We start from the raw sequence: 15,417 nt of genomic DNA, 5'->3' as shown, positions 1-15,417 counted from the left end.
AGACGTTCTCGTCCATTATTTTCCATAGCTCTACGTGGTCGATACTATCGTATGCCGTCTTGAAATCAATGAAAAGGTTATGCGTTGGGACCTGGTTCTCACGACATTTTTGGAAGATTTGCCGTACAGTAAAGATCTGGTCCGTTGTCGATCGGCCGTCACTTGTCGCCTTTGGTTGGTCTCCATCGTCCACAGTACTGACGAAGGCATTTCCTTCGTTGTCCCGTCGTTCATTGCCTGTGCTCTCAGTGCCATTCAGGTGCTCGTCGAAGTGCTGCTTCCACCTTTCGATCACCTCACGCTCGTCCGTCAAGATGATCTCATTCTTCTCCCTGCACATCTCGGCTCGCGGCACGAAGCCGCTGCGGAATGCGTTGAGCTTCTGAGAGTACTTACGTGTTTCTTGAGATCGGCATAGCTGTTCCTTTTCCTTGCACTCCGTCTCCCTTCAGGCGGCGTTTTTCTTCCCAAAAGAGTCGGGTCTGCTAGGTTCCGGGTCATTTGGCCGAATACCGTTTGGCTGAATGCCGTAAGCCGAAATTGAAAACAATAGTAAACTACAAGCATGTCAGCAAACTCAACTCAAAATTTGGTAAGTAAATTATTTCATAGTTCTAGCAACCAGAAGTTTTGGCTTCTTTTTCTCACAACGGAAAAATAGTGAGCTTCTTTAACGTAAGTGTTCGAGTCCGAGTCATTCGATTTAATGCTATACGCAAGCAGCGGTTCAGATTTCAGATCAAATGTTGCAATCCTAATCTTGGAGAAGAATGACATTTAACATAAGTTATCTCTTGTGCTAAAAATATGTTTCGAAGAAGACTTTCTATAGTCCATTGCTCTTGCGGTGGTTTATTTTTGCCGTATTCCTAAGTCGTTTGAGGCCAGCTGTCTTCGAAGAGGGTCAGTTTGTCTCAGTCACCATCTGATACTGACGGAGGATGGATGTGGTCCCCAAAGCACGGTCCTCCGTTCGACGTCTTCTGGGGGCTGGACGGATTTTTTGTGGAGAGGCTGGAAATTGAACCCATGACCTTCCACTTATGAAGCGAAAGCGTAACCTCAAGGCTACGGACCCCTCATATGAACGTATTTTAAGCCTTAATACTAGTAACTATGAAACACACTTTTCTCTTGGAAGAACAGCCTATGATCAAAACAAAGAAAAATCTCTTATAAAAATTTAAGAAAGTGTAATGCAAATTATCATTTTATCAGTATAACCAAAGACAAATTAAAGACTTCCATGTCCCTGCAGTTGCCCAAAATTTTATGGCTCATAAGGTAATCTAGAATGCCGGGAAAAGTGTACTGCAATCTGTCAAACTTGGGTACCTTTTGCACTACCGAGGGACCAAATGCAGTACTAGAAGTGGTACCCAATCTGAGCCCGAGTGGGACGGACCTGGTATAACTACAAAGAATTGCCGAGGATTTAAAGAAAGTTAAATTGCAAGTTATGGCCAATAGTAATCAAACCACGAAAGAATAGCCTAAGTTTAAAAATAGGAAAAATTTCTGATGAAATTATTTAAAAAAAAACACTTGAAACCCTAGCAAACCGTTGGTAATCCAGATACAAATCAACCATCAGCTCAGAGTCGTACGTAATAAATGGATTCTGCCTTATATAGCGACGATCATGACGTTTTGTCACATCACTTATGAATCAGCAAGGTAAACCGTCAAATCGTTTTCGGTCAATGGATCATTGAAGGTAGTTTTTGCCAATGCTCACCGCATCAAATCAAAGGCACCACTGTATATGGGATTTAACATTGTGACAGCATTGCTGTTCTGTCAAACACACAAGACTACGGTGGCGCTATCTATGCTTTCCTTAGCAGTCGTTTTAGTTATTTTAATGATCCATTCCCAGAGAGCAAACGGCTAAGAGAAATTCACTGTTTCAGATGCTCGTCGCGCGGAAACCGAAACAGATCAAAATTTTGAGTTCAGTTTATCTATGTGTTGTTGCAATTCTCTATTATTTCATTGTTATTACTTTATAATTACAAAACCAGAGATCAATTTCAATTTTATTCTTTGCGACTTTGTAAAAAAAAACATTCGAATTGAAAGTGCATTTGAGTGAAGTCACTGGAAAGCGCACACCGTATAATAGGTGGCCAGAATAATTAAATGATTTGTGATTGGAGAACTTGTTGCCAGTTCTCTTTGGGCAACTCTCCATTCATAGACTCTGCTGTTGCCATTTTCGTCTATAACGTTCCACGTTCTGCCTGGTCCCCTTGCTGCAGCATGACCGTCCGTGCTGCATTCTTCTCCTCCAGAATCTGCCTACATTCCTCGCTCCAATTCGTATTCTCTCGTTGATTATTCGTTGCTTGTTTTTTTACGGTTGGCTTGCAGGGCACACCAACCCCCTAGATTTCCAGAGAACCATTCCCCCTAAATGTTCGGATCGTCATAGTGCATAGTTTAGTTTAGAGCCCTCTGGCGCTCGGACGATGATTAGCCACCCCTGACACGGGGAACAGACGCTGTTGTGAGCCGCTCCTAACATGGCGTACAGACGCTCCCGGTTTGCAGAAGCCATATTAGCCAACAAGGACTTGAAACGATGGCCCGAAATGGTGAATTAAAAGGAATGAAGAAAGCACCCAAGATCGGGTATCTGCGAAGCATGTATTCAAGGTAAGCAATGTAGAGAACCTTTTAATGGAACCAGAGTCCGAGCAACTCGCTCCCTTGAGAGAATCCATTCGGATGTATGTGGGCCTATCGACCTTGCAGCTTGGGACGGGTCCCGATATTTTGTTAGCTTCATTGCCAGCCACTTTGGAATGATCTATCCGATAAAAAGAAAATCCGAAGTTTTTGAGAAGTTCAAAGAATATGAAGCATCAGTGACCGCGATGATTGGCAAGCCGATTTCGCGGATGACGGTGGATCAAAGACGGGAGTATTTTTCAACTGATCAGAAAAAGTATTACAAGCAGAAAGGTATTCAAGTAGAACCCACGGTGGCGTACACGCCACAACAAAATGGTGTTGCGGAGCGGTTCAACCGAACACTCGTGGAGAGAATCCGTTCAGTCCTCATCAATTCACTGGCACCAAAAAACTTATGGTCCGAAGCTGCCCTGGCGTGCGTCTATCTTCTGAATCGAAGCCCTACGTCAGCCTTGCCAAGTGGTGTATCTCCGGCGAAGCTGTGGTTCAACTCCAAACCAAATTTGGATAAATTACGGATCTTCGGATGTAAAAGTTTTGCATGGATACCGGCGCAGAATAGGAAAAAGCTGGATCCGAAAAGCCGCGAAACGGTGATGATTGGTTATACCCCTAATGGCTACCGACTAGGGGCCCAGATAGCCGTAGCGGTAAACGCGCAGCTATTCAGCAAGACCAAGCTGAGGGTCGTGGGTTCGAATCCCACCGGTCGAGGATCTTTTCGGGTTAGAAATTTTGTCGACTTCCCAGTGCATAGAGTATCTTCGTACCTGCCACACGATATACGCATGCAAAAATGGTCATTGGCAAAGTAAGCTCTCAGTTAATAAATGTGGAAGTGCTCATAAGAACACTAAGCTGAGAAGCAGGCTCTGTCCCAGTGGGGACGTAACGCCAGAAAGAAGAAGAACAAGGCTACCGACTATGGGACAAGAAATCGAGGAAGATAATCATTGCGAGGGACGTTAAGTTTGATGAGAGTTCGTTTCCATACGTTGACATTGAGAACATGAAGCTTGAAATAGATGTGCCATTGCTAGTCCGCTTACCTTTCGAGCAGGTGAAGCTGAATTCGAGACAGAAAGCAAAGTCTAGAACGAAGACGTTGCTGTCCCTGATAATCATGAGCAAGTCGATGCTCGTGAAAGCGAACCGGAACCGAAAGACGAGTTCAGCGACGCGCTCCCTCTGCAAACAGAACGACCGCTACAAGAATCGAGGCACAGTGGACGGGAGCGCAGGTTACCCGATAAGTTGTTAGATTACTTAACTGGGTATAGGGCAACTTTTGCCAGTTTACTTCTACCAGATGCCCCCGAGACATTCGCTGAAATCAATGACCGCCCCGATCGAAATGCCTGGCTGAAAGCGGTGGAAGACGAGCTTCATTCGATGGATGAGAATCACGTGTGGCACTTAACGACTTGTTCGACAGGTGTTCAACCGTTGAAGTCAAAATGGATTTTCCGAGTGAAGGAGGACGTGAACGGTCAGCCAGTACGATGTGAAGCCCGACTGGTTGTTAAAGGAACAAGGACTGTACTATGACGAAATATTTGCACCCGTTGCGAAATTAACCACAATTCGGATCATACTGTCAGCCGGCATCCAACAAGGTTTTCATTTCCATCAATTGGACGTGAAAACGGCTTTCCTGCATGGAGAATCGAAGAAAACGATTTTCATGGCAATTTCAGACGGCGTCGATGCACCACCAAACACTGTATGCCAATTAGTCAAGTCACTATACGGGTTGAAACAATCCCTGCGTTGTTGGAACAAGAGGTTCAACCAGAAGCTGTTGGAACTAAGATTCAAACGATCAATGCGCGACTGTTGTTTATATACAAGAATTCTACCAGGAGATGAGATCTACATCTTGCTTTACGTAGATGACCTGCTGATCGCTGGTAGGAAGGAATCGTCAATCTTGAAACTCAAGAAGCAGCTGATGTCTGTTTTCGCCATGTCAGATTGTGGAGAAGCTAATCATTTCTTGGGAATCAAGCTGGAATATAACGAGGATCGAGGCTGAATACGTTTATCGCAAGTGTCAAATATTGAAAAGATGTTGAATCGTTTCCAAATGTCGGATTGTAATCCAGTTAAAACACCACTTGAAAAAGGACTTTTGCTGCATAAAGACGGAGAATCTACAAATGAATTGTATCGTGAACTGCTGGGTACCGTAATGTATATAATGCTGTGTACCAGACCAGACCTGTGTTTTCCCGTTATTTATCTTGGGCGTTTTCTACAGAAACCTTCATCGTCTCGCTGGAAATGTTTGAAAAGAGTGGTACGCTACCTGAAGGGAAGGAAGTCAGGGTATTTGGAGTTTAAGCGAAACAATGATGCGGAAATTTTGATCGGTTATGCAGACGCAGACTGGGCATCGGATACTTTGGACAGGAAGTCGGTGAGCGGCTATGTGTTTAAGATGTTTTGAAATCTGGTGTCTTGGTCAAGCAAGAAGAAGACTACAGTTGCCGCTTCCTCCAGTGAAGCTGAATATGTAGCTTTAAGTTTCGCAGCATCAGCAGGAATATGGATAGCAGGGGTACTTGAAGATCTACAACTGAAGCGAAAGGACGAAGCCTTCGTTATTTTTGAAGATAATCAAGGATGTATCGGAATGGCCCGGAACTTTGAATCGAACCGATCAAAACACATCGATATAAAGCACCATTTCTTGCGTGATCATATTGCGAATGGACGTCTGAAGATTAAACATGTTGCAACTCAGCATCAACTACTAGATATGTTCACGAAGCCAATGGACCAGAAACGACCAGATGAGCTATACTGCCAAATTGGAATGGCCGATTGAGAGGGGGTATTAACATAGTAGCAATCGCCCTAACCCTAAGGTGTTACTATCATTGCAACAGCCCTCTGTTATTTTTTCTAACAAGCTATTCCATCCCAATACTCCAACCAGTTAAAAGTGTTAATAAAGCTAGTTGGTTACGTTACGTGTTCGTGTCTTCACTACAAACGAGCCAAGACCCTCAATAAAAAGCATAAGCACAAGCATTGATGGGGATCATAGCTGCATGGTCAAGATTCACCTTGGTTACTTACCTTACCAGTCAGGCTAAGGCCTGGGTGGCCTCTGCTGTACGTAGGAGACGTCTCCATTCGACTCGGTCCATGGCTGCCCGTCGCCAGCCACGCATTCTGCGAAGGGTCCGCAGATCGTCCTCAACTTGATCGACCCATCTTGCTCGCTGCGCACCACGTCGTCTTGTGCCGGTCGGATTGTTTTCGAGAACCATTTTCACCGGGTTGGTATCCGACATTCTGGTGACATGCCCGGCCCACCGCAGCCTCCCAATTTTTGCGAGGTGGACAATGGTTGGTTCTCCCAGCAGCTGGTGCAATTCATGGTTCATCCGCCTTCTCCACGTTCCGTCTTCCATCTGCACTCCGCCGTAGATGGTCCGCAACACCTTCCGTTCGAAAACACCAAGGGCGCGTTGATCCTCTGCACGTAGGGTCCATGTTTCGTGCCCATAGAGGAGTACCGGTCTAATCAGCGTCTTGTAGATGGTCAACTTCGTGCGATGGCGAACTTTGCTCGATCGGAGCGTTCTACGGAGTCCAAAGTAGGCACGATTTCCAGCAACGATGCGTCTCTGGATTTCTCTGCTGGTGTCGTTGTCGGCGGTCACCAGTGAGCCCAAGTACACGAATTCTTCGACAACCTCAATTTCATCACCGTCAATATGAACTCGAGGTGGGGGGCGTGCCGTGTCTTCTCTTGAGCCCCTCGCTATCATGTAGTTCGTCTTTGACACATTGATGTTCAGTCCGATTCGCCTAGCTTCAGCCCTTAGTCGGATGTACGTGTCCGCCATCGTCTCAAAGTTGCGTGCAACAATATCAATGTCGTCGGCGAAACCAAGTAACTGAACGGACTTTCTGAAAATCGTGCCACTCGTGTCTATTCCCGCTCTTCTTATCACACCCTCTAAAGCAATGTTGAACAGTAAACACGAAAGGCCATCACCTTGCCGTAACCCTCTGCGAGATTCGAAGGGACTCGAGAGTGTCCCTGATACGCGGACTACGCACATCACTCGCTCCATCGTCGCCTTGATCAATCTTATCAGTTTGTCCGGGAAACCGTATCCGTGCATAATCTGCCATAGCTGTTCTCGATCGGTTGTATCATAGGCCGATTTAAAATCGATGAATAAGTGATGTGTGGGTACATTGTATTCGCGGCATTTCTGCAACACCTGGCGGATGGCGAATATCTGGTCCGTTGTTGCTCGTTCGCCCATAAATCCTGCCTGATATTGTCCAACGAATTCTCTAGCAATTGGTGATAGACGGCGGCATAGAATTTGGGAGAGTACCTTGTAGGCGGCGCTCAAAATTGTGATCGCACGATAATTGGCGCAATCCAACTTGTCGCCCTTTTTGTAGATGGGACACACGACACCTTCCATCCACTCCTCCGGCAATACTTCCTCCTCCCAAATCTTGGAAATAACCCAGTTCAGCGCTCTTGCCACTGCATCACCACCGTATTTTAGCAACTCGCTCGGAAGTTGGTCCACTCCAGCGGCTTTGTTGTTTTTCAACCGTCTAATCTCCGTTTCTACCTCTTGGAGATCTGGAGGCGGAAGTCTTTCGTCGTCCGCGCGTGCTCCCAAAATTATTTCCGTGCCACCTTCGCTACTGGTCACATCACCATTAAGGTGCTCGTCGTAGTGCTGCCGCCACCTTTCGACCACCTCACGTTCGTTCGTGAGAAGATTTCCGTCACAGTCTCTGCACATGTCGGCTTGTGGCACAAAGCCTTTGCGCGAACGGTTAAGCTTCTCGTAGAACTTCCGTGTGTCTTTAGCGCGGAACAGCTCTTCCATCGCTTCGCGATCTCGTTCTTCTTGATGGCGCTTTTTTCTTCAAAAGATTGAGTTTTGTCTGTTCCGCGCCTGTTTATACCGTGCCTCGTTCGCTCTCGTGCGGTGTTGCAGCATTTTCGCCCATGCTGCATTCTTCTCATTCTTCAACTGCTCGCATTCGCCGTCGTACCAGTCGTTTCTCTGATTCGGGGCCGCTGGACCTAGTGCTGCTGTTGCGGTACTACCTATGACGGATCTTATGTGCCTCCAGCCATCTTCAAGAGTGGCGGCGCCAAGCTGCTCTTCCGTTGGTAGGGCCACTTCCAACTGCTGCGCGTATTCTTGGGCTACTTCTGAGTCCCGTAGCCGCTCGATGTTAAGCCGCGGCGTTTGGCTTCGACGCGAGTTGTTCACCGTCGAAAGTTTTGAGCGCATACATACAGCAACTAGATAGTGATCCGAATCTATATTCGCACTGCGGTATGTGCGAACATTGGTAATGTCAAAGAAGAATTTTCCGTCGATTAGAACGTGGTCGATTTGGTTCTCGGTTAGGTTATCGGGTGATCTCCAGGTGGTCTTATGGATATATTTGCGGGGGAAGAAGGTGCTTCGGACTACCATACCACGAGAGGCTGCAAAGTTGACGCATCGTTGGCCGTTGTCGTTAGATACGGCATGCAGACTGTTCCGCCCGATCACCGGTCTGTACATCTCCTCTCGTCCTACCTGTGCGTTCATGTCGCCAACAACAAGTTTCACGTCACGCGGAGAGCATCCGTCATAAATCTGCTCCAGCTGCGCGTAAAACGTCTCCTTCTCGTCGTCGGGTCTCCCTTCATGTGGGCAGTGTACGTTGATGATGCTGTAGTTGAAGAAACGGCCTTTTATCCTCATCTTGCACATCCTTGCGTTGATCGGCTGCCACCCGATAACGCGTTGTCGCATCTTGCCCAACACTATGAAGCCAGTTCCTAGCTCATTTGTGGTGCCACAGCTTTGGTAGAAGGTAGCCGCTCGATGCCCGCTTTTCCACACCTTCTGTCCAGTCCAACAAAGTTCCTGCAGCGCTACGATATCGAAGTTACGGGGATGTAGTTCGTCATAGATTATCCTGTCGTAACCTGCGAAACCAAGTGACTTGCAGTTCCATGTTCCAAGTTTCCAATCGTAATCCTTATTTCGTCGCGTGGGTCTTTGCCGATTGTTCCGGGTCGTATTATCTCCTATGTTATTCGCAATAAGGTTTTTTTACGGGTGGCTTATTGGGCCTACGCCAACACTCCTGTCTCGCCGGAGCGCCATCGTGCCAGCTCTGTTTAACGTCCCAACTAACACTAGGACGATCGCGCTGATGGGGCTACCACCTTGGATTTAGCTGTGCGCGATTCAGCATTTCTTACTCAGCCGCTGGATACCAGAACAGACGCTGTTTGAGCCGCATCTTCTGGTGAACAGACGCTCGAGACGTACCTCCTCAATCTAGCTGATGTCAGAAGGACAACAGTGCCCAGGCTGCACTACCAGATAAGTACGCAATCCTTAGCTGGCGGTCTTTGTCATCGTTTGACCCGTGGAAGCGTGAGGTAGGAACTTGTGAGGACCAGAGCTGTGTTGAACGCTCCTTCCTAGTTGTCGACTCACCGTTTTGCAGCCCACCCGTTTTGCAGATTCACCTTGGTAAGTGATGCGATTCATGCACCCTCAGTTCCAAAAATCACCTATCAGTTCTCTAAATACAACGTGAACATACGGTAAGTTGACACTTTTAGCGTCAAACCATTCAAGGGTTATTTTTTAATGATAAAAACCAGGTAAAAAGAAAGGCATGGGGTTTTTAATGTTAATGTACAAGAGTCTAATCTGTAAAATCAACTCATTTAAGTAACATACCCACCGTTGTCATGATAAAAATGCGTATATTGTATATTTGAAATAAAAACATAAAACGAGCTCACCAAGTTGATCATCCATCCTTGATTGAGCAGCTAGAACTACTTTATAAGCATGTTCATTTCACAAAAGCAAAATATCACTTCGGAGACGCGAAAACCTATACCTACTCGATTGCACTCAGAACGCGTGCGAACTAAAACGAGAAAAAAAAAACTTCTGCGACGTGACGACGCAAAATAACAATTTTTCTGGTGAAGATTAAACGAAGCCATAACTCAAACCCTCAAGAGCACGAATCTAGAGAACCAGATAGCGGTTCAAGCTGAAAGCCTGATCGATTGGTCACCACCAGCGAGTGACCATTAGATCAAGCACTCAGTCCGATCCGCTGTCCGGCTCTAAGGTCTGGCTTCGATGCATGTTCTTAACGAAGCACTGCCACACATGTAGAATAAACCGTATAATTTCCGCTAGACACTTGAAAAAAATAATCTAATAATCTGCAGAGACGAGAAAAACGTGATAGATCAACTCTTTAATGAATGTTCGAATCCTCTGAGCAGAATCTCAAATGGAGAAACTTAAAAGTAGATGGAGTACCGTGTACCTTTTAATTCCGCTCCTAAATGCTTATCTTTGACAGATACGCGTATTTCGACTACCACTTGCAGTCTTCTTCAGTGTCAGTTACTCGTATCGCTCGTATCCATAGTGGATAATGAGTAACTGACACTGAAGAAGACTGCAAGTGGTAGTCGAAATACGCGTATCTGTCAAAGATAAGCATTTAGGAGCGGATTTAAAAGGTACACCCACGTGATATAGTTATTTAGGCAACAAGTTGCAAAATGATGATTTTTTCAGCACGAGTTGTACATTTATCCAACGAGGCTCGCCGAGTTGGATAAATACAACGAGTGCTGAAAAAATCGAGTTTTGCAACGAGTTGCCTACAACATTTTTTGCTATTTCGAAAAATGCCATTTCAGCTGGATGAACTCTAAAAGCACAAACAAACATTTCAAGAGAACCCACATGGACACACATGCATGCGTAGTATCAATTCAGTATTTTTCAATCACGTAGGCTGTGATACAGTAGTACCTACCCATGAATGTCACAAGTTTTCACGCTCCCATCGAAATCAGGTAAGACAGCACAAACAGTTGCTGACTACAAATGTTGGGCTATTCAGAATCACGTGGTCATTCATGGGGAGAGGGAGCGTCTGGCCAATGATCACGGTCCATACATATTTTATAAATTTGTGTATAGACAAATGACCACGAGGGGGGGGGGGCGGGTTGACCAGGAATCCAAAAAAACTGATCACGTGGTTAATGGACAGCCGCTGTCGGAATCAGATCGCACAGCGGATCTACAATCAGATGCAATTATGCTTATTCTGCGCGGAGAGACGAGTCGAATGAGGGACAATTGTCGACTCGCTCCCATTGGATTAACATTAGTCGCCTCACATCGCCCGAGGTGCGAAGGACTCGTCTCGACTAACACGCCGCGCAAATAAGCACAAAAGACATGAAGAGACTGGGTTGTTCGGTTGATGCTTACCAAAACAGTACTGAAAAGTGCTACTTTTCAGCACCGAAAAGAGTGCTGAAAAGTAGCACTTTTCAGCACTGTTTTTTCAGTAGGATTGTGGGTAGGTGTTGATCAACTTCTCAATGAAAAGTTGATTGATTTGCAACGGAATTGCAAAAAATCAATTTTCAACACATCCATTCGCGCGCGCTGCCTACTGCGATCCCTTTTTCGCTGCGAATTCGCAATTGTAAAAAGTGATTTATTCATTGCTTCGATACAGAACCAGACGTCTCCAAACTCCACGTTAGAATGGAAAATAAGTCCCTAGCATGCATTCATCAAGTCGAAAATCACTGGAACCCAGGAATTTTCGGGACAGGGATGATAATGGTCGTAGCTGCATTGCATTGTATTTGCTTATAATATACCTAACGATGATGAGTGAAATCAAATGATTTCACAGTTTTAAAACGTAACCATACTTCCCCGCAGTTGATGGAATGACGTTATAAATTGCAACTGTTGCAGGCTGGATTGTTAAACTGGATGTGTGCGCAGTAACGTTTGGCGCCCGTTGAGCAGGCTCTTGTTGGACAATTTGTATATATTGGGGTTGTGCAATTGGTTGTTCTTCACTGTTCTCGACACTATAACTATCGCCATCTTCGCAAACGGTATGGATCGTCTCCATGTGGCTATCGAGCTCGCTTTGCTGTCCGAACCGTTGATTGCATATTTTGCATTTGACCACTGGTTCGCCTGCAGGGACGGAGAATGTTTCAAAAACTTTCTAAAGTTAAATTTAAAGCAGACTTACCGGTGTGAGTGCTTTCATGCTCTATCAGCATTCTTTTTAAACTGAATGACTTTTCACAGTAAGAACATTTGTGTGGTTTTTCTCCTAAAATTCGAGTATTGCAATTATTCAAAAACGTTGAGCTCGAAAGTTACTTACCTGTATGAGTCATTTCATGCCGCCTACAGTTGGTATGATTGGCAAAAGCGTGGCCACAAACTCGGCACTTGTACGGTTTCTCCCCGGTGTGAGTTCGCATGTGATATTTCAGATGAAGTTTTGCCTTGAACATTTTAAAGCACACCTGTATGACGGGAGAATCTAGTTATTTCAACTGATTCACATAATACGTACAATCTATTCTTCTACCTCACACTTGAACTGCGGATCCACCACATGGTTGGACATATGAATGGTCAAATTGCCCTTCTGGCGGAACGTCATTCCACAAACGGTACACTGTAACAAAGACAAACCTCGTTAGATCACATCAAGATAGCAAAAAATAATCCCCACGAACCTGGTACGGCTTCTCATCCGTGTGCATGTTCTTCAAGTGACTTTTCATGCTCGATTTGTCGGTGAAGTTCCTGTCGCAGATTTTACACTGGAACGCCTTACTGCCGTGTTCCTTGACTTCGTGACTGTTCAGCTGCGATCTGGTGCTAAATTTCAGCCCACAAAGCGCGCACTGGAAGTTTTCCCGCTTGTATTTCCGCCGCTGGTGTGTGACAATTTTTCTCCTATCGGCAAACCGTTGATAGCAGACCAGGCACTGTTCCGGTTTGTCTGCGGCTTCCAGGTCGGCCTTTTGCCGGTCGATCCAGTGAGCTGCGTGTGCATGGGTAAGCAAATCCTGCTCTGTCGCGAAGGATTCCGTACATCTTAAGGCACAGCACATCCAGCCGAATTCCTGTTTGGTCGTTTCCTTGAATCGTGCTATTAAGGCTACGGGTTCGTCTTCCGGGTGCAGTCGGAGATGCTCCCGCCGTTTAGCTGCTACCTTAAAACGTAGTTTGCATTTGTTACATTCCCAAACGACTTTCAACAGTTGGACACGCTTTTTGTGATATTGCATAGAACTTTCGGAACCGTATCGATGCAGACACCCGTCGCAAACTATTTTCGAGCTTGGTTTCATCAAGCTTTCCATCTTCCAAACGTGAGTCAGCTTACGATGAGCTTCCAGCTCTCCAGCAGAATCAAATATCTTTAAACAGCCACAGCAAACGTGGCATCCTGAGGGAACTTCAATAACCGTGAACAATTCTCTCTCCTCTTCGTTGAGTTGCAGATCTTCCTTGCTTTGAATAGGGACTTTATGTGGTCTCGGTTTCCGTGCATATCGCTTCCTCGTCCTAGGCAGAGGACTTCCGTCTCTTCTCCGAGGTTTAGGTTTTGACTTCAATCCAAGCCTTTTCCTTTTAACCGTTCGGTCCTCCTCTTCGTCACTTCCATCCCATTCGCTATCGGTATCATCTTCAGGCTCAAAATCATCAGCCTGAACCTCCTCCCCGGTCTCATTAACGATCCTTTCCGCAGGTTCGGACTTTACCTCTAGAAAATGAGTAACGGACAGGTCCTTCAAATCGTCCTCGGCTGGTTCCGCTTTACACATCTGACGGAGCCTAGAATCGCTGTCGCGGACCGTTGTCGTGAAGGCAGCCAAAAGTTTCACCGTTTCGAAGCAGTCGGTGCAAATCGTTGATGGTAAGACATCGTTCTCCTTAATCTGCAAGAAGATGAAATACGGTTAACATTGCTAAAGTTTCCGTATAATGTATATCTTACCTCAACGGCGGTGCAATCCGCGATTATGTTTGCTATGAATGCTCCATCCAACTCGGAGAAGATGGAAACCACTTTGCGGTTTCGCTTTTTCCGGTGGGGCTTCATACAGGTTCGGCAAACGTCCATTGTGAGATGCTAACTGAAACGCAACAAATATTTTTATAAATTAATATTCTGTTATAATATAGCATTATATGTTAATATGTTAATTTTATAAAAAATGTTCCGTACACTTGAAGCTAACTAAAATCATAATATTTTGAAGTTTTTTTTTGTTTTCTGATTTGTTGTCAAAACAAGAAGTGTGGACAGGGCTTGACAAACAAGTGTCGCGTTCGAAAGGCTGAAAAGTAAAAGCTGAATACCGGATACTCCCGTTGGTCCTTTTAATTCCATTACTCAGAAACACTAAATTTTAGTAATTTCAAGCGTGTGCCAGAATAAGGGTGTAAGTCGCATTATCGATTTCTCTTCATCGATCCTCCCTTCTGTGAAAAAAAGGTGACAAGATGCAAGTTTGTTAGCATTTTTTTCACTTCAGACTACCCGGATAAAAACGTATCATTCAGTGAATGGAATAAACCATTAATGTACAATATAACGTATTGGATACAATACAGCGTATTGTAATTAAATGTCGAAGCAATATTATTCTTGTTTGGATATACAATTCAAAATTAGTATAATATATTGTAACAGAACATTGTATTGTTTTTAATTGGTTTTATACCTTACAATTTTGGTCAAATTTCTATTTTCGCGTAAAACAACTGTTGCTTTTTTCTATGTAACTTTGCTGAAAGAAATAAACAAAACAAGTTCAGAAAGCAAGAAATGTTGGGTGAAAAATATTCAAAAAGTAAAAATAAGTAGTTTTTTAGAAGTCACTTGACATTAGCTGTAACGACGAATGCAACCATGATACAGATCGTTGAATTGTTTTTGTATTGTACAACAATACACGAATTGCTAATCAAGACAATACATGAACATTATATCGTATTGTATTTTCAAAATGTTTATATGAGAAAATATCTATATTTGTATTGTTACGATACTTAACCACCTATACACTATATTGCAAAAATCTCATATACCATACAGTGAACTGTTCAAAACAATATATTGTACTGTAATTGTATTGTCATTTTACATATACTGTATTGTATTTCCAATATATTGAATGGTACTGTTTCAATACGTTATATTGTTTTTGTATTGTATTTTTTATTCGGGTAGCAATGCAATCATGCGTCATGGGGTAAAAAATGCATCTTGTTACCTTTATTCACAGAAGAGGGACGATTCAAATATTACGTAACGCAAAATTTGTCACTTTTAGACCCCCTCCCTCCCCCACGTAACAGGTTTTGTATGGAACATTTAAAATTTGTGTATGGACCGTAACACTCCGGATGACCCCCTCCCTCCCCCTAGTGCGTTACGTAATATTTGAACGATCCCAGAGAGGATCGAAGAAGAGAAATCGATCATGCGGCTTACGCCCTTATTCCAGCACACGTTTGATTTATGAGTATTTTATATCTGCCTCTCTTTCATTCTGCAGGAAATTTTTATGCTATTCATCAATTCGCTAGGGTTGAAGCATCTCAAAGCTTGAACACAGTCGAAATGACAGTTAGTGCAAACCATTACAGTAGAAAGAAAGAGTGACAGATAGAAAATAGTCATCATTGCATGAACTTTATGGACTCATTCACAAATTTCATTACGCTAAAACTAAGGTTAAGTATGCTGTTTGCTCAAAAAAAGTAAAACCAAAGATAAAATAAAAATCTCCATGTCCTTTGCAGTTGCCCAAAATTTTATGGCATA

At 44.4% G+C, this 15,417-nt stretch overlaps 1 protein-coding gene across 1 annotated transcript; it reads right to left on the bottom strand.

Moving 5' to 3' along the window:
* Window positions 1-11,388: 11,388 nt before the first annotated feature.
* LOC110678604 (zinc finger protein 25-like) lies at window positions 11,389-13,908 on the bottom strand. Its single transcript, XM_021851714.1, has 7 exons — window positions 13,813-13,908; window positions 13,582-13,720; window positions 12,311-13,522; window positions 12,160-12,249; window positions 11,950-12,094; window positions 11,812-11,895; window positions 11,389-11,753 (listed from the first exon to the last, which is right to left on the bottom strand). Exons 2-7 carry the CDS (start codon window positions 13,705-13,707, stop codon window positions 11,452-11,454), a joined length of 1,959 nt encoding a protein of 652 aa, XP_021707406.1. The 5' UTR covers window positions 13,708-13,720; window positions 13,813-13,908; the 3' UTR covers window positions 11,389-11,451.
* Between the last annotated feature and the right edge of the window lie 1,509 nt (window positions 13,909-15,417).

This window comes from Aedes aegypti, chromosome 3 (assembly GCF_002204515.2).
Source record: "Aedes aegypti strain LVP_AGWG chromosome 3, AaegL5.0 Primary Assembly, whole genome shotgun sequence".
NCBI lineage: Eukaryota > Metazoa > Arthropoda > Insecta > Diptera > Culicidae > Aedes > Aedes aegypti.
This window is presented reverse-complemented; position numbering and strand designations above follow the sequence as displayed.